Source organism: Rhinolophus ferrumequinum, chromosome 13 (genome assembly GCF_004115265.2).
Source record: "Rhinolophus ferrumequinum isolate MPI-CBG mRhiFer1 chromosome 13, mRhiFer1_v1.p, whole genome shotgun sequence".
In the NCBI taxonomy this organism is placed as follows: Eukaryota; Metazoa; Chordata; class Mammalia; order Chiroptera; family Rhinolophidae; genus Rhinolophus; species Rhinolophus ferrumequinum.
In genome coordinates, this window is record NC_046296.1 from 46,579,936 (window position 1) to 46,598,731 (window position 18,796).

At 37.7% G+C, this 18,796-nt stretch overlaps 1 protein-coding gene across 1 annotated transcript in view; it reads left to right on the top strand.

Annotated features, from left to right (window-relative positions):
* FEZ2 (fasciculation and elongation protein zeta 2) overlaps positions 1 to 18,796 on the top strand; it is a 40,429-nt gene that overhangs the window by 6,686 nt on the left and 14,947 nt on the right. Inside the window, 4 exon segments of the mRNA XM_033124313.1 lie at positions 4,328 to 4,444; positions 6,894 to 7,035; positions 8,104 to 8,298; positions 8,301 to 8,371. Of these exon segments, the coding sequence (XP_032980204.1) occupies positions 4,328 to 4,444; positions 6,894 to 7,035; positions 8,104 to 8,298; positions 8,301 to 8,371 (525 nt within the window).

The window sequence follows — 18,796 nt, forward strand, 5'->3', positions numbered from 1 at the left end:
TTTGTTTGACATATGAAAAAACAGCAGAGAAAAGGTCTTCTTGTAGTTTGAAAGGGAAGTATATTAGCAGCATGAATGAAACACTAGTGCAGTTTCACTGAATAAAATGTGTGTCTTGTTAGATTGCCTCTTGGAAAGTCACTCCCTTTTCCTGTCTTTTGACTATGTTTTCAATGCCAGTGCAATGGTACAGTTAGGGTCGTGATTAGTCATGACTTGGAGTTTAGTACGAGTGCTCACTGTGAAAGCCTTACCTGGAAAACTCAGCAGATTAAAACAGACCAGTGGTCATCTGTGTATCATCTGTCTATCTTGACACAACTACCCAGGTGATGACCAGAACTGAAATTAGAATTCTGTTCCTTGGGAATGAGTAGCACACATTAAATTCCTGAAGAACAAACGGGCAACAAGGAACTATGTAAGAAGCAAGCATATTATTCTATTAGATAGCATATAATTGATTTTTTTTTTAACCTGCGCAAGGTATTGTATTTATTATTGCCAACTGTGTGCTCTATTCTTTCCATAATGGAACTATGCAAAATCTACCTTCTCTTTAGATTATTCCAGTTGTAAAACAGGGTCTAAATAGGAAATTAATTTGGCAAAGGGAGAAGAAATTTTTTTGACATTAGGATGAGAAAGACATTCAAGAAAACCATAGTTTGCTATATTTCAGCTTTAAAGTTTCCTTTCATTGGCCTTTAACCTGGCACACAGTTATTTGATGGGCCTTTTCTAGAGTAAGCCATTTAGTACAGTCCAAATTCTTCATGGGCACATTTTTTCCATTTGAGGCAGCTTCAGTTTCACAGAGGGAAACAGCAGCTCTGTATCTAGCCCTGGCACAGGAAGGAGTGATGGGAATGCTTGGAAAAGACAAGGCACATTGATGCCGAATGGGAGAGTGAATAATGATACTTACAACAGCCAAGGTTAGTTTTCAAAGCTCGAAAGGGATTCCAGCTCTTAGCATATGCCTTCTCTGTGGGGAATGGGCTTGGCTCCCTCTGTGGAAAGATGATCTGGGATCATTATTTCTGTTGTCATGGAAATTTATTCTCATGGCTTGCTGGTATCAGTCATGTGTTTTGGCAATAGCTGCAAACCTATTCTAAATCCAGTGCCTTTCTTGACCGTGCTTATATAATGGAATGCTTCTCAATCATTGTGCCTTAGGAGCAAATATCTCATATGCCATTTTCTTCCTCCTACCATGAGCATTTTTTCAAGGACTTGGACTTTATGTACCTTTTTATCTTCAAGAGTAGAAACAGAAAGAAGATAATAACATCCTCCTTGGGATTAATTTTCAAATAAAAACTTTTATTTGTCTAAGGGGAAAAATAAAACGATGGTCCTCAAGTTACAACATAGAAGAGTGATTTGTGGGTGTGTGTTGAAATCTGAGGATCAGCAAAGATAATTGTTAGGTCTTACTCCACCTCATTCATACACCCTTCTGATCATATTGTGGGATTTTTCATCTCTACTTGTCCAATCTTGAAATCAAACATTCTCTCATCAAGAGCCTATCTCTTGACCTTTCTTCTTTCTTATTAAGAGGATAACTGTCGTAGATTAAAAAGTAAACTAGAACTATCGGACTTGACATGAAAATGCAGCCTCTGCCCTTCTTACTCCATGTTTGATTTCCACCGACTAGAGACAACCACTTTCAACTACTTCAACTTTTCTTCTAACAGATAGCATACTCATATCATTTTACTTGATTTTATTTTTCAGTTTTAGACTTTATCCGTTTACTTTCTACCCAGAGGATGAGGGCTTAGCTCTCTAATCGTCCTCCCTCCAACCACAACAACATAACCCTCACAAAAACATACCCTCCCCCTATCTTCCCAATATAATTATATCACAATATTTAGTTAAGTGATTAATCATCACTTTTATTTACTATTTAAATATTGACACTTGGCCCATTTTAGTACATTATGATTAAATTTTCTCTTGTAATTTTTTTCCTTAGGGTAATAGTAATTGCCTCTTTGTGGTTTATTTAGTTTAGCTCACTTATTCAGCCTCAGCACAGCTATAAAACTCATTTTAGTCATTGAAATACACTAGGTAGTCTCTCTCCTCTTTATCTTTCTTTCATGCTTTTCTTGATGCCCTCTGTAGTTAACAGCTCTAATCTAAACTGGTTACTGTCTAGCTTAGTTTTGCAGCCACCATTCTGGAATCTTCACTATTATTACAAGAATTCTGTTCACCTCTTTCTTGTGTTAGATCCCATGTCTGCTTTCTTTTTGGTTTCCTCTTGGTTTTAATGGAGCATATTCTGCAGTAGCTTTCTGAGAGAGGGTGCATAAGAGGTAAATCTCTGAGAAGTTGAATGTCTAAAAATTTCTTTATTCTAAGCCCCCCTCTAATTGTTAATTTAGCTGGATATAGGATTCTAGAGCGGAATTAATGGAAACAAGGGAATTACATTGATTGTTTGCTAGCTTCTGTTGTTGCTATTGAGAATTCAAGTGACATTTTGATTCCTGATCCTTTTAAGGTGATGGTTTTTTCTCTCTGGGAATGTTTGGGTTCTTTTTCTCGCACAGTGTTCTGAAATTTCATGATAATACAGAAGGTCATGGCTAGGCCTTTCCAAGGCTGATGGTGCAGTGAGCAATAGACAAGGAGGTATGTCATCACTGTGGTACAGCATGGAATTACACTATGTGGGAGTAGGTAGACCCTTGAGTGCTTAGGCGGCTCCTCTCCCAGCCTCCTTTTATGAAAGGCAGCACACCAGTGTTCCTTTGCACATCTCACCTGCAGGTTTCTCACTGTGGGTTGTGTTCACCATTAAACTCTGGGTGCTCCCGTATGAGGAACTAAGGTAGAAATAGACACCTACAATACTCAATTGAATCCTCAATCTCTCTCTCTCTCTCTCTCTCTCTCTCTCTCTCTCTCTCTCTCTCTCTCTCACACACACACACACACACACACACACACACACTCTCTCTCTCTTTGCATAGATAAGTGAAATAATTTTCTCAGGTAAAATACTACTTTTAAAATTATATACTATCCAAGAGACATACATGCTTGCTATTTATATAGTTCCTTGATGCCCATTTGTTCATTGTGAACTCAGTGTGTGCTCCTCTTTCCTGAGGAACGGAGTTCTGATTTCAGTTCCAGTCATCATCTGAATAGGCATGTCACGTTAGATAGATAATGGATGGATGATCACTTGACCGTTTTAATCTGAGTTTTCTAGTAAGGTTTTTACAATTAGTACAGGTACTAAACTCTAAGTCATCATTAAAGGGCCTGTTGATATTGGTATGGGCGGGATGAAGGGACACCAACTAGGCCTGGTGTGATACCCTGGGGTGGGCAATAGCAAGCAATAGTAGCATTCCTTGGAATGAAGAGGTAAGGAGGGGAAGAAGTTAGCAGAACCTGGAGAGAGTAGCCGTGGGGGAGAGGTCTGCTTGACAGGAGTTGCAGCCTTTGGCAATCTGGCTGGGAGACACACAGCAGAATCCATGCCCAGCCCTCATGCTCCCACCTTCCAGTCTCCTGCTACTGTCCGCCAGTGGTGGTTAGCCCATCTGGAAGTGGAGGCAAGGGCATCCTCTGAGATAGTCCATAAAGGTCAGCTTCCTGGGGCACAGAGAGAGTGGAAGACAGAGGTGAGGCAAACAGCAAATCTCCAGCACAGTTAGGTTCAAAGATGGTTTTGGAATGCAGAGGTATTCTTTTGTTTGAAAGAAGAGATGCTTAACTGGAAGGGCTAAGAGCGACCCTCGTGGATCCTCAGTTCTTGTTTGCCAAGGAGTTGACTACTTATCTTTCACTCTGAATGGTAGAAGTTAGTTTGCAAGCAACTAACTTTGTTTTCTGTGGAATTTTAATATCTACCAATCTGATTATTAGATGAACCAAATAACATTTGCTGTTTACCCTGCCCATTACTCTTCCCCCCGCCCCATTCGCTATCATTCCCTACAACTTCCTAACCAGTGCCCTGTATTTTTGTACTTACCAGTCAGCTTTTATTGCACTCTTCCTCATGGAAAAAACAGGTAAGTCTGTGTCTATGCTGGGCAACAGGAGATCACGCAGCACCTTAGCAATTTCATGTTTATTCTGTATTCCTCTCATTTCTGTATTCCACCTCATTTGAGGTGAATATGTAAAGCACTCCACACACTGCCTAGTACAGAGCAGCTGTCATCATTTCTCCCTTTGGAGGGCAAGTTCTCAGCAGATGCTTCCCTCTGTAGTCTTCTTTACTCAGACACCCTGTGTTGTGATCAGAAGGTACAGCTTTTAACAGTGGGTAATTTGGTTGTAGATAAGTGACAGTTTGCTCTTCGATACGTCAGACGATGAGGAGTTGAGAGAGCAGCTGGATATGCATTCGATCATCGTTTCCTGCGTTAATGACGAGCCCCTCTTCACTGCAGATCAGGTACAAAGGAGGAATTCATCAGTGAAAGGAGAGGGGAACCTCGGGCTGAAAAGCGATTTCTTATTGTGGCAATAAGTGATGGGTTATTCGAGTTTACTTGTTTTTCCTCTGTTTTCTGGCTTACTGCTTAGCTCCTCCACCGAGAAGAAAGTCTGTGTAATCTGAGGGCGATGAGAGGATATTAGCTGGGAAGATACTCCAATACAAGCGATTTTCCAACATAAGCATTGTGAAAGCAGTACAGTGAGTTACTAATGGAGGTTTATTGCTTACGCCAAAATCAGAAAAAAATACTGTCAATTTTCTTTTTTTAGATTTAGCCAGATGTGGGCAAACTACAGTATATCTGTGCAGAAATTATCTAGTTTCTCTAAAACCTATGTAAAAATCATCAGCACTCACTAGAAGTACATATTGTGTATCCTGGAAAGAAGTGAGCATTATTCCTGTGGAATGCTGTCATAATGTCAACCTTGTATTCATCTAAAACCGGTTGAATCAGCTTTCTCATTTTCTGAATACTCTTCCCACTTCTGCTGTATTGTCAAAATGTGATGCAAGAACTTCTTCCTGAAATAAAATGTCCCCCGGCTATGTGGACTGTGAATTCTACCACACTATACTTTTATTTTAGGCTGGAAAAACAAGGTCAGTAAAGAGATAACATTATGATAAAGTTGGGAGGAGTAGATTAAAAATGTGTCATTTTGATGCTCCTTGGTCATATTTGTGGATGGCTTGATCTAGGCCTGAGAGAAGGAGGTGCTTCAAAAGCAAGGTAGTAGGTTAGAGGGCTAAGTGGGGTAGAGCATGATATTCCAGGGGAACATGCGACCCTGCGAATTCGTTGTCTCGCCAGTAATCTGCCTGAATGACACAAGTTATCCCTGCTTTTAAGAGTTGGAGAAACCGATTTCGTAGCCTACATCGGTGTCTCATTTTACTGTTTTGCAATGTCTATTTTGGAAAATCTTACTAATGAACATAATCCCAACCTACTCCAGGTTTACTTTTGTTTTTCCTTAGTACAAGTGCTACGTGCTAAGCCTGCTGATACCTATTGTACTTTTTCTACTAGTTTTTTATTTGTTTAAACTCTTAGGACTGTTTTTTCTAACTATTGAGTAATTTTTGTGGTTTTCCTTAAATTTTCTTTGAATTTTATATCCTCAACTTTTGGAATCTGGAACAGGACAAGATGCTGTTGTAAAATTTGAGCAACACTGCATATGACAGTAGGTTATCGTGTAAAAGGCCGATGTATTTCTGAAAATTTCCTGCTTTGCGCAGCTTTTTTTCCCTCTTTAAACTCTACATTTTAAGTAATTTTTGAATATCCCTTTATCTTTCATTGAATTAATATATGAAAATTTTTTCCTTGCTGTTAAAGGAAGATTTTGCTGCCAGAGAGGTAATTTCTTGCTTCATGTAGAAGTTTTTTTATACTATCGTATTTTCTAAATTTTATGTCAGTTCGATTAAATGGCTTATATTGAGTGGTTGCTTGTGGTACGTGGTAAATTTTCTGTCATTTGCTTTCATTTGACCATAACTATGATTTGGTTCTGGCATGTCTGAAGTAAATTATATGAGGTGTGATTGAAAAATACGGTGAATGTTTAAATAAAATTTATTACAGTAAAAGACACATTGCCATTAATTCCCCTTAAAATACTCCCCCTCACTTCGAGCACACTTATCCCATCGTTCTTGTCACTTTCTGAAGTAGTTCTGGAAGTCTTCTTTCATGAATGTCTTTAGTTGCGTAGTCATGGCTGCCTCGATGTCATGAATCGATTCTAAATGTTTTCCTTTCATGGTCATTTTGACTTTGGGGAAGAGCCAGAAGTCGCACGGTGCCAGATCCAGTGAAAGGTAGATGAGGACACACCGTAATGTTTTTATTTGACAGAACTTGTCGTTCCAGAAGCTATGTGTGACACAGAGTGTTGGTATGATAGAGGATGAAGACACTCACGAAAGAGGACTTCCAGAACTGCTTCAGAAAGTACAAGAACGATGGGATAAGTGTGTTTGAAGCGAGGGCGAGTATTTTGAGGGGGATTAATGGCAATGTGTCTTTCACTATAATAAGTTTTTTAATTTAGACATTCATCGTATTTTGTGATCACACCTCATACATGTGTGCATGTGTGTGTAACACCATTTCTCAGACATTGCAAGATCTGATAGGACCTACTGAATCATGACGGACATATTAAATCATATTCTGTTGAACTTTGTGTTTGGTATATTGTAAAATTTTTTGGATAAACCATGTTCACTCTTACCATCAAAATTTGCTTATTCAGAACACCCACCTCTGCACACTGCTGGTTAATGGAGAACACAGTGTACTTCTACTCTGCTTGGCTCTGGTGAGCACTGTGTTACAGACGGATCATTGCCCCTCTGTATGTGATTAACAGTGCTATGTATATTTTGGAAGGTTATTGAAGAAATTGAAGAAATGATGCAGGAATCACCGGACCCAGAAGATGATGAAACACCCACACAGTCAGATCGGCTTTCGATGCTTTCCCAGGAAATTCAAACTCTTAAGAGGTCTAGCACAAGCAGTTATGAAGAAAGTAAGAAACCCTACTTAAATCAGCGCTCTGTGTCCTTTTTTGTACATCTCAAACATATAGTGTGACTATCTCCAGAAATCTTTGATTCTCACAGGCTGGGTTGCATACCCTTCCCTGGCCCTCCAGTAATACTCAGGGCATATTTTTATTGTTGCTCAGGGGCCGTGTCATATTGACTTTGAATCTTGTATTAGTCAGCTTGGGCTGTCGTAGCAAAGTACTGAAGGCTGGGTGGCTTAAACAATAGAAATGTGTTTCCTCAGTTCTGGAGGGTAGAAGTCTGGGATCAAGGTATCAGTAGGTTTGGTTTCTTCCGAGGCCTCACTCCTTGGTTGCAGATGGCTGTCTTCTCGCGGTCCTCACATGGACTTTCCTCTGTGTGTGTGTATCTGTGCTAATCTTCTCGTTTTATAAGGGCATCAGTCACATTGCATTAGGGCCCACTGTAATGACCTCTTTTTAACTTAATTATCTCTTTGAAGAGCCTTCTCCAAATAGAGTCACATTCTGAGAGACTGGGGGTTAGGACTTCAACAATGTCCTGTCTCTCTCACATGAGGGGAAGTGCTGAGAAGAAACTGAAATGGGGCTTTAGAGATTATTCTTCCCTTTCATCTTCCCAGTATTCAATAAAATTCACACATTGGGCATATGTCATTAAATGTGTATTTAGTTTAATTCTTTCAAACGGACTTCTCTCTTCAGAAGTGTGCCAGAACCCTGCTAAATTGCCTGTGATGTCTTGTCAGCAGGTACTTTCTGTATGCCTCCTGCTTTTGTGTTTATTCTTTTCCTTGTACAAGTCTTTTCTTTTTCAGTCTTGAGTGAAGTATTATTCATGGGGTGATTGATTGATTTAGACAAGTAAAAACATTTTGTTATACTTCTCAGCCGTTTGAGATATAACTTTGTCCACCTACCCCTACTCACCAGAAATTTTAAGGATTCTGTGATCACGACAGTTTAATTGCTTAGAAGATCATTTTGCTCTTTGGCATAAAACACCCTGTGGTGCTTGCTTGAAACAATTTTGTCTTAGTGTCTGCTGTGCTTTGCTTTTGGTTATAGGAGTAAAAAGGCTCTCCGTATCTGAACTAAATGAACTACTGGAAGAAATTGAGACCGCCATTAAGGAATACTCTGAAGAGCTGGTGCAGCAGTTGGCTCTTCGAGATGAACTGGAGTTTGAAAAGGAAGTGAAAAACAGCTTTATTTCTGTTCTCATTGAAGTACAGAACAAACAGAAAGAGCACAAAGAAACAGCCAAAAAAAAAAGAAACTCAAGAATGGCAGCTCTCAAAATGGGAAGAGCGAGAGAAGTCATATGCCCGGCACAGTAAGTGATGTTTTGCAGGAGGCATTGCACACTGGAACAGTTTCCATGGTAATCCCAGCACTCCAGGCCAGGAGCAGGCGGGCCAGGCCTACATATGCAGGAGTGAGGTGCTTCTCACCAGGCGCTAAAGGGGTTTTGTTCAGCCACTGTGCTCAGCTCCTTCAGAAGGGTGTTTTATTGATATACCAGTTATCAGGATAATTCAATACTGAGATGTTTAGGAGGGAAGAGGGGGAATAAAAGAGGAGGATTTCTTAAAGAAAAAGGAGCTTTATAGCAAGTGACCATTTTAATACACCAAAATGTTAATAGTGATTTTTTTTATGTTTGGCTGGTGGGCTTATGAATAGTATTATTTTTCTTATTTTTGCTTATGTCTTATGAGCTGTATAATACAAAATTAGATGGTGGTGCATTTAGAGGTAGCTGAGCCTAAAAGCACAGATTGATTTGTAAATAGCTTCTTCCTGGTTTATCAACGAAGTTGGAATACGAAGATGTCAGAGGCAGTTAGGTGACATCAGCCATCTGGCTTCGTACTTGATAGACTAGAATATCACTGACTGGTGAAAACAAGTTTAGTATATTTGAATCTTTCACCCTTCTTAAAAAGTTTTTTGTTTTCCACTTGTTAATTTTTCTTAAGTGGTCCTGTTAATGGCAGTTGATTACAGTTTATCATAAACATTAACTGTTAATTACATGAGATGCATTTCCTTACTGACCCTGTGGCCTTTCATCTTGATAGGATCACTTGAGACCTTACAAATTGCCACCTTCATCTTGTTTGTATGTGAAGGAACGTTGGTTTTATTTTTAGGGTGTAAGGTTTGGACAGAGGGACCCATTTTTCTAAAGGGCATACCTTTAGAATACCTTTTTAATTTATGATATTGATAATGGGGTAATACAGATCACCACAAACTAGCTGTTATGATTTGCAATAATATAAATCCTGCCTTTTAAGTCTTGATTTGTTTTTTCTAAAGAATGCTTGTCAGAGAAAGGGATCTCATTAACCAGACTCTGATGGAATCCAGGAACCAGAATGCAGTTCTGGGTTGCTGGGCCACCAGTGAACATTTAATACAAACAAAAGGAATCTTACCATTTATAGCCTATTCATTGTACTGTTTTTGGCCTGTCTGTAAATGGATGTTTTCTTAGCGTAATGTCCATTTGTACATAGAAAGGACATAGCTTATAAACTGCCTTTGAATAAGTTCTCAGATATGTGGTATAAAACGTTTTTGAGAAATGGCAGTATTGATCGAATAGGTGTTTATTTAGTCACTTTCAGTGACTACTTTGAAAAAAAAACAAAAACACCAAAAACCCAAAACATTTGTTTGGCTATACAGTCCTGGAAAGTTTTCTTTAAAATATCAGGGACAATATATTGTATCTCGTATTTTAAAACATTATATTCTTTAAATTGCCCTATTATACCAATGCGATTAAATAAAATGCTTAGTTAAAAGGTCATAGCATGACTGGTAATTTCAGCCTGTCTGCTTTTAGGGATTACATGTAAATCCTCCATTTATTGGTGTTAACACTTGGCTTAAGAAAATAAATTTATCGGTATTGGGATTTAAAGGCTTCTTTTTGTAACTCTTGTATACAAAGGGTTACAGTGGAATTCACTGTGTAATTAATTTTACATGGTATTTATATTGAGAAATGGCAAGGTAGCATTTAGGTCTTTCTTAAACCTTTTTTAGTCTTGAAATAGATTCATAGTAACAGTAATTTTTTTTCACAATATTTGGACTTGTGAAGTTGCTTCTTCAGTTATGATCTATTTGTGTTAAAACCTTGAATCAGGCTAGTAGTGGCATTGGTCGGCTTGTGATACTAGTTCCCTCTCGCTTTCTCAAGCCTAAAATGTTAGAGAAAGACTGTCTCATCTGTGACACAAGGAACCTGAAACTTATGATTCTGCAAGTGGTGGTAGGTAGCTCAGAAAAACAGGTGCCAAAAAGTATTACCTTCCCAGACATTTTATGTAACATGCAGTTTTGGCAAGGCTTGATCTCTATGCCTTAGCTATCATCAGTGATACTAATTTCTAAAAATTGGTGACCTTTTTGCAGATATCCTGCTAATCTGGTTTCTAATGTCATTAGTCACTTTTTTCTTTCTACCTGAGACATTTTTTGTTCTGTTAGCAGGACTTGGACTTTTTTCTTAAATGTGGAATAATGTCCTTCCATTTTTCCTTAAGCATATTTCATTGAAACAAAGCATTAATTTGTAGTTGGTATACTATATCCATAATTGCTAGCTTATTTTCTTTGGTCTAAAAATCCTGTAGTGAAATATCTACACTATTTTTTGTAGTGTAGAAATATCTACACTATTTTTTTGATTCTGCTCTTCAGGTGTTAATTTTGGAAACATGTTTTGTTTCAAACATTTTCTGCAGTGAAAAAAACATTGGGGCCTTAGGGTTGCTATTTAGAGCAGAAAATTTCTTTGGGGCATGAAAATACTATTAAATATGGAAGAAAATATTGAGTGTCTTATTAAAAGGAAAATGTTATCTTGATTTGTTTTAATTTTTAAAATAATCTGCTACATGTTGGCTAGGATAAAACTATGCATTTATTCAGCAAATATTTGCAGAGTGTCTTCCTTGTGCCAGGGATGTAGCTACCGTGGTGAATAAGGACAAAGCCCAGGGCCTCCTGGAGCTTATATTCTAATGACGGAGACAGGCAATAAATAAGGAAAAGAATGACTAGACAGTGTAATTTCAGGTAGTAATAAATGTTACCAAGAAAACAAAAGGTTGGGTAAGGTGTTTGATTAGTGATGCAATTGGGGAGCTATTTCCTGATTGGCAAGGCGGGCTATCACATCCTTTTCCAGCTCTCCCTTTGGAAGGGAGGTTGGAGGAGGAATTCTCTTTGAAAACCTGAGGCTGAAGAGAGCAGAAAGCTTTCTGTCTCCTTAGTCTTGTTGTTCAGCATCTGGAATAGCAGGGGGCGGGTGGGGGTGGTGGAGGGGTGGGGTGGTGGGGTTAGAGACTGGAATGGTTGAAGGGCACTGTCTGTTAATCAGTGTGGTGACTTACATGCATTTCTTTGAACTGACTGCTGTTTTGGGCATTCTGCTTCTGTATATATATGCCACCGCCTTTTTGTGGAGTGGCCCTCCTTTCTTGCTTCCCCTGTCCACTTGGACGATTTTTTTTTTTTTAACACATCCTTCAGAATCATGGTCAAGCATTGTCTTCCTTTTCCAGAACTCTCCTTGATGATTCTTCCAACAATGCAGAATTGACTGCTCTCTCCTTCTTTTGGGGTTAGTATTACTCCTCTTAGCTATTTCTGTTAGCACAGTCATACCATATTGCAATTTTTTTGTTTTCATGTCTATCTCTGGTATGGTTCCATAAACATAGGAAATGTAACTTTATTTTCTTGGTATCGTTAGGTCCAACATTAGGTAACTAATACATTTCTGCTAAATGAATCCCTCAAAGAAAGATAAACTTCAAATCTGTATCAGATCTTCATGCCAGGTGCCAAACCCATGGAGGCTGAATAGAATATTAAGAGCTTTGGCTTAAGAGCTATATTTAAATCCTGCCCCTGGGTACATACCCTTTTGAGTTTTGGAGGGATTAAATGAAATAACATATATAAGATTAGCATATATCCTGAGGAAATGCTAGTTATATGTCCCAACTGTCTACTAGACTTTTCTCTCTGAATTATCTTGTAGGAATCCTAAATTTATGCTATCAAACCAGTTACCATTTTCCTGACGTTGAATTCATTTCTTATATTTTTTCTTTTGGTTAGTGAAACTGTAAGTCTACATTCACTGAAACCCATGGAATTTCTAGGTCAAAGCATATGTAGTTTTAAACAACTAGCTTTCCAAATTGTTCTGCAGAAATATAACCCAGTAACAGCACATATGAGTGGCCATTTCCCCACACCTCCAACGAGCAACCTTTTAATATATACTGATCTGATAGGTAAACAATGGTTTGACCTACTGACCATTTGTACTCTTTCGTTATGTCACGTTTGAGATGTTTTTCATATTTATTGGTGCGGGTGCACTGGCTTCTGTATCCCAGTACCATACTGTGTTGTAATCATTGGCTTAAGTCTGTCCTGGAAAGAGGGCAGGCTTCCCAAAGGCTGATTTGCATTGTATCCCCAGCACCTCACCTAATTCTTGGTACTTAATACATGTTTGTTGAATTGAAACTTCACTGTAAAGGAGATGGAATCCCAGAGGTTTTGGATTTGTAGTATATGAATTGTTGTTCTATCAGGTTTTTGTTTTTGTTTTTTTCTTTTGGCGATCTCTTGTTTATATTGAACAGATTTCAGAGGTCATTGAATTTCAGTGGCAGTTCACATGAGTTCAAGAACAAGTTGAAGTATACCAGTTCTGTTTTAATTGAGTAGTGGTTGTCATCTCAAGTTACCTGAAGTTGTAAAGACATTGGTGTTTACCTCAGTAAGCATACGAGCATAATTCAATGGCTGAAAATGGATATACTTCCTCCTTTAGAATTCAGTAATGTTTTTAAATTAAATGTCATGTCACATGTAAGGTTGCTTATTCTATAACTCTAAGGTTGAGAACGTAGGAATCTATAGTATCTTTTCTGTTTGTCATAATCACATTGAACTTTCAAGAGAGAGTTCTAATGTGTTACACTCAGCCACCACCAAAAATGTATACTTGTTTCAATCTAATCTGAAGTTTATTCTGAAAACTTTTGGGATAATAACAATCAGTGACTCAGTTGTATAGAGAATTTTATTCCCTCATTTATTCCTTGTTGGGGAGATAACTGTTTAAATATGGGGGAGAGTTTGGGTTTGGAAGATAGATACTCTTTTCTTGTATATATTTTTCTTTCACAGATATATTTCTCCATCTGTCTTTATGACTCACTTAGCTCATATTATGACTAATAGTCAATCTGTTTTGTTTCTTTTTTATGCCAAAATGAGCTAGTAATAGTTTTTCCTTTAATCTTGACCAAAGCAGACTTTAAGGTAAGAGAAATTTATTTTTATTTAGACAGCTACTATTAGTTCTTTCTGAAGTTAGTTAATGCTAGCTCTAAGTCTAGAAGAGGAACTGCTCTGACACAACAAGTTGAATTTCAGGCTTTTGTTTAAAAAAACATGGACCTGGCTTTATTTCCCCCTTCTTTTTAATTTGAAATTAAAAAATTTCACATTTGCTAGAATGATTTAGATCAGGGGTTGGCAACGCAAATTACTGCTTGGGAGCCAAATTGACCCTCTGCCTGTATTATAAATAAAGTTTATTATAACACAGCCATGTCCACTTATTTAAATATGGTCTATGGCTGCTTTGGTGTTTCAAGGACAGTCAAATGGTTGCAACAGAGACTGTGTGGCTTGCAAACCTAAAGTATTGACTATCTGGCCCTTTATAGAAACAATAAAAATTAGATGAAAAATAAAAAGATGTGAACTCCATTTAAGTGAATTTGTGTAGATAAAAAGATCACTGTATTGTGACTAATTATTAAAAAATGTAGCCTTGTTTTATCTTAAGAGTGTGTTGAGTTGTTTCTGTCCTCAGGGCCCTGTCCAGCAGCCTGAGGGGTGCCTTCAGATGGTGGTACCTTGGCTAGTCCATCTTCACGCCACTTGCCACAGGCACCCTGCCTAGCAATAGACTTTTGTTCTGTGTGTGTCAGACCCCTAGTAGCTAAGTGACGAGAACCAGCAGGTAGACCAGTTGTCTCTAGATCTGGGGACAAATGAAAATATTGGCAGTCCTTGGGCACAGTATTATACATAGTGATAAGAGGTAGTGTGAAGGAGGTAGAGGGGAAGCAGAAAAAGGGGCTGATTCCTCCTCCTTTTCTAAGTGGTTGTGCTTGAGAGGATTGAACGGCCTTGTATACATACTCAAATGTAAGTATTAACACATTTTCAACAGTAATTTGATGGTGCTAGTGATAGTAGTTCTGTGCATTTTCCTTTGTTTGAGAGAGCATTCTTAAAGGTTAGTGTTAGGACTGTGAAATGGAAGGTCACTGTAGGGTGGAAAGAAACTTAGATGTGCCATGTTTATTGTTTTAATTAATTCACATCTATGGATTATAAAGTATTTTAGTTGTGGAACAAATTTATTTTATGAAAGATAGAATTGCCTAGAGACATATGAAGCCAGTATTTTATATTTTATCATTATCTACTGTTTGTTTTCTGCAAGGATTTTTTGGTGTTTCATGACCCAGCAGTTACCGTAGTAAAAAGCAGTCTGTTCTTGACTCCTTTATGTTCTAGAGAGTTTTGTTAATTGTTAATATAACACAAGTTCACGGAAAAGCCATAGTATGTCAGGAAATTGTATTATTATTATATATTTAGCTTAGAGTATCCATAAGTGTCAGGAAAGAATTTATAAATTTCCAAGTTATTTTACTCAGATTTTAGTGGCTCTGAAAATGTGTAACAATACTTAATTTAATTGCCATATTGTTAAATTATATAAAAAATTAAAAAGATCTTCAGATACAAAAAATTAAATTATTTGATACTATTTCACTTAATTCCTACCTTTGAAAATTTTCACATCTTTCTGCTCTGAGACTGAATTTACAAAATAGTTTAATATTCAAGACATTTTCAGGAATTTATCTGCTTTGGTATAATTTATATTTTCTGATTTACTTAGGTCTGATTTTTTAAAAAAATTTTTTGTAGAATTTGCATTTATGACTACTTTATAGTTCACATTAAAATTATTTGATTTGAAGAAGTGTCAAAATAAGCAAAATCAGTTTTTACATATTAAATAATATCTTAATTTGAATATTTTCACTTGGTAATTGTTTTATATTTATTGCTTTCAATTCTGTTTTTCTCATATATTTTGTCTTGATTATTTTAAGAATTTTAATTTATTAAAAAATGAAAACTACTGTCTTATAAATTAATTTTGAAAATCATGTCATTCAAACTACTAAAAATGATGTGATTTATAAAGAATAATTATGTTTGAATTTCACTTTGTTTTTGAAATCTTGAGTATAAAGAATATTAATGGAGTAAGAGCATAGGTTAGACTAACAGAACTAGATGAAAAACATTTGTTAATTGCTTTGCCTAACCTTTTTTCTAACATTGAGCTTTTTTGAGATTTTGAAAAGATTTCCTGGTTAGTTAGAGATCTGTGCCAGTTGCCAGATGAGGCTAAAAATTTGGTAGCAGAAATAACCTGAATTTCCTGGCCTCCTGGTTAGTTTTGCTTTTTCCTGTCTTTGATCCTGCTTTCTGTGAAATTGGTTGACCTGGTGAATATACTGTACATAGAATGAATTGACGTGTTTAGAACTCTAGAAAATTAACAGAGTAGAACACTATATCCGATTCTTGTTTCTTTTTAAATTATGTAGTGTATTCTAGCTCTATTCTTTTTATTGTTCAGAAAGACCTTGAATTACCTAAAAGTGTTACTTGTTTTTTGTTTAAGCTTTTTGGCTGATTTCTCTATTCAGTTATAGGCAGCAGTGTTTTTTCTTCACATTATCTTCAGCCCTTAAGCTAGAGACCATGATCAGAAATTTATTATTTTTCAGTTGCCGTTTTATTTCTATGAGGAGACTCTGGAGAAAAGTAGAAAGGTATGGTTATTTCTGTATGGGAGCTACGTCCCAAATGTTATTCTAGCCTTTTTTAAAGGAATACGGCCCAAGCATTTTTTTTGCAATATTTGCCGAACACTTTACTAAGCGCTTCCCATGGATGGTCTCATGTAATCCTCACAACTACCCTACGAAGTAGGTATTTTTATTATTGCCATTTCATTGATGGGTAAATGAAAGCTCACTAGAAGTGTTAGATCATATAACTGGTATGTGTTGGAACGAGGATGTGCAGAGTTATACAGAGGTGGGTGCAAGGAACCCTCAGCACCCTCATTTTCCAGTTCTGAGTTACGCAGGCCTGGGCTTGGAGGTCTTGGCTCATTTCTTTGTGTTCTTGCAGATTTTTATAGAGTTTTGAAAAATCTTCTGTATCGTGTTTACACTTTGTTGCTCCTTGATTTGTTTGAGAAAAGTTTCTAGAGAATGATTATGAGACTTTTAATACAGGGAAGAAAACAGTCCTGAGACAGTTGTGAGTGTTCTCAGTATTAATCATGTGATCGAAGCCCTGTATTCAGTAAACCCCTGGCCCCGTCCCTGCCCGTTACTTTGGCACTATTTCAGCAGTGAGGGGAACAATAAAGTGAATACTGTAATGCTTAATCATTTTCCTGCTTGCAAATGGGCTCATATCAAAAATTCCATTCTGAGAAGGGCATTTTATAGAGCTCTTAACTCCTTCATAAAGATCCGATGGGAAAAGGATGGATAGATGACAAAATAATTTTAGGCTCACACAATCTTCACCAGCTCTTCCCTTTGAATTTCAACATTTGGATTTTATGCCTAAAATTTGGAAATGGTAGATTACGTGGAGGCAGGATTGGGCTTTCTGACATACCTAATATTGCAATTGCTTATTTTAAGTAAATTACAACAGATCTTTATTTAATGTCCTTCAGTTCACTGAGCATTCATAACCCTGAGACTTAGCTCTGTCAGTGCTTTGAAATGTCTGCCATACTTCTCCCTTTCTTCTACCCTCCCTCCCTTTTCTTTCTCTCTCTCCCGCTCTCCCAGTAGAGAAAGTCTTCCCTCTGGCCCAGTTTAAGTACCATAAGCACCTAATAACACCCATCTGCTCTCCAGGTTGTAAAAGTAGTCTTTCCAAATGAGGTGAAGGTTACTGAAGAGTAAACTTGATCTGTCTCTGAGGTTTTAGCTTTTCAGAATTCATTTTGCCTTCCAAATGGGTGTATTGTGTTTTGGAATGTATAGGGCAGTTGTAAAGCGGAGTCTATGGTACGCTGTTCCGAGCTCTTTCCCTATTTCTTCTTTGTCTCATTGCCTGGTCAGCCCCATCCTTGATCCTTCTGATTCATTCATCTTCTACTTGCTAGTCTTTTAATTATCCCAGGGGTTTTATATGTTTTAGTCACTCTCTTGTTTTATAAGCCATGTCAACACAGTTTATTTTATCTTACTTTAGAAATTTCATGCTGACTTCCTAGACCAGGTTCCTCAGTGGACTTGCTCAGAAGTCCACTGTGTGCTCCTTTGGCAAATAACTTTATATCTTGTCATGTCATCTTTGTTCTGTTCACCCTCAGATGATTTTTGCCTTGTAGCTGTTTTAAAAAAAAATTCTGCCCTGAAAGACATCAGGAGGCCTCATGAGATGGTGATCACAGACTCTAAGACTCCTGGGCTCTGATCTTCAGTGTTACACCTTTGGCTTAGCAGACTTACAGAGCCTGCTATGACCCAGGTACTGCGCAAGTCCCTGGGAGGGAGACAGAGTGAGATCTGGTCTTTCTCCTTCCTCAAAATGTGCTTATTTCCTCACAAGGAAATGAAACCACTGGAGTAGGTGTTTCTGAATATATCATCTGGCTGTGCAGTTCTGTCATTCTAGAGCATTTATATTATAGCTGTATGTGATCTCATAGTCCTGTACTGTTGTGTGTGCGCATATGTATGTGCATATGTGTATGCTTTTGATTTGTCTCCTTAAAAAATAATGTATCTTGGTTGAATTAATTCATAGATTCATAGACTCTACAAATAAGACCTTTAAAAATGATATCATTTTAATCATCTATTTTACAGGTGAGGGAACAGGCCTCGGCAGGATTAGGTACTGCTGTGTCATGTCACATAGTTAGTGGCAAAGCAGGAGAGAACCCAGACCTCTTGATTTCTACTTTGACATTTTTCTATTCAAGGTGACTGTTGAACAATTTTCTGATTCCCAATACTTTTAACTCAGGTGTGATGCCTGGTATTTCACTGGTATGGGTAGTAATTGCTGAAGAAATGTGCAATTTAAGCCAATGACTATCGATCATACGCCTCTTATCTGCTGGATGGGCTGTGTTTTGTGGGCATACGAAAGAAGTAGCTGACATTCTTTCTGTCCTTCAAGATTTTGAGAACTGAGTTGAATTTATAAAATAATTACCTAACTAAAATTTTTTTCCTGCTGGTTTTCTTAGAAACACTTAAAAAATCGTAGGTTTTCTCTTTCTACTATTAGACAAACATATAGTGATCTTGAATTATGTGCCAGCCTGGGTGTTAGGGATACGGTAAACCCCTGCCTACACGGCGTGCTGCCTGTGGGCTGGGGATCTGGATGACAGAACATCCACTGTACGCGATGCAGTGATTCTCAGCCAGGTAAGTTTGCCCCCCAGGAGACATGAGGCAGTGTCTGAAAACATTTGTCCTTGTCGCAACTGGGTGGGGTGGGGGACAGTGCCACTGGCATCCTGCTCAGTAGAGGCCAGAGATGTCTCTCAACATCCTGCTATGCG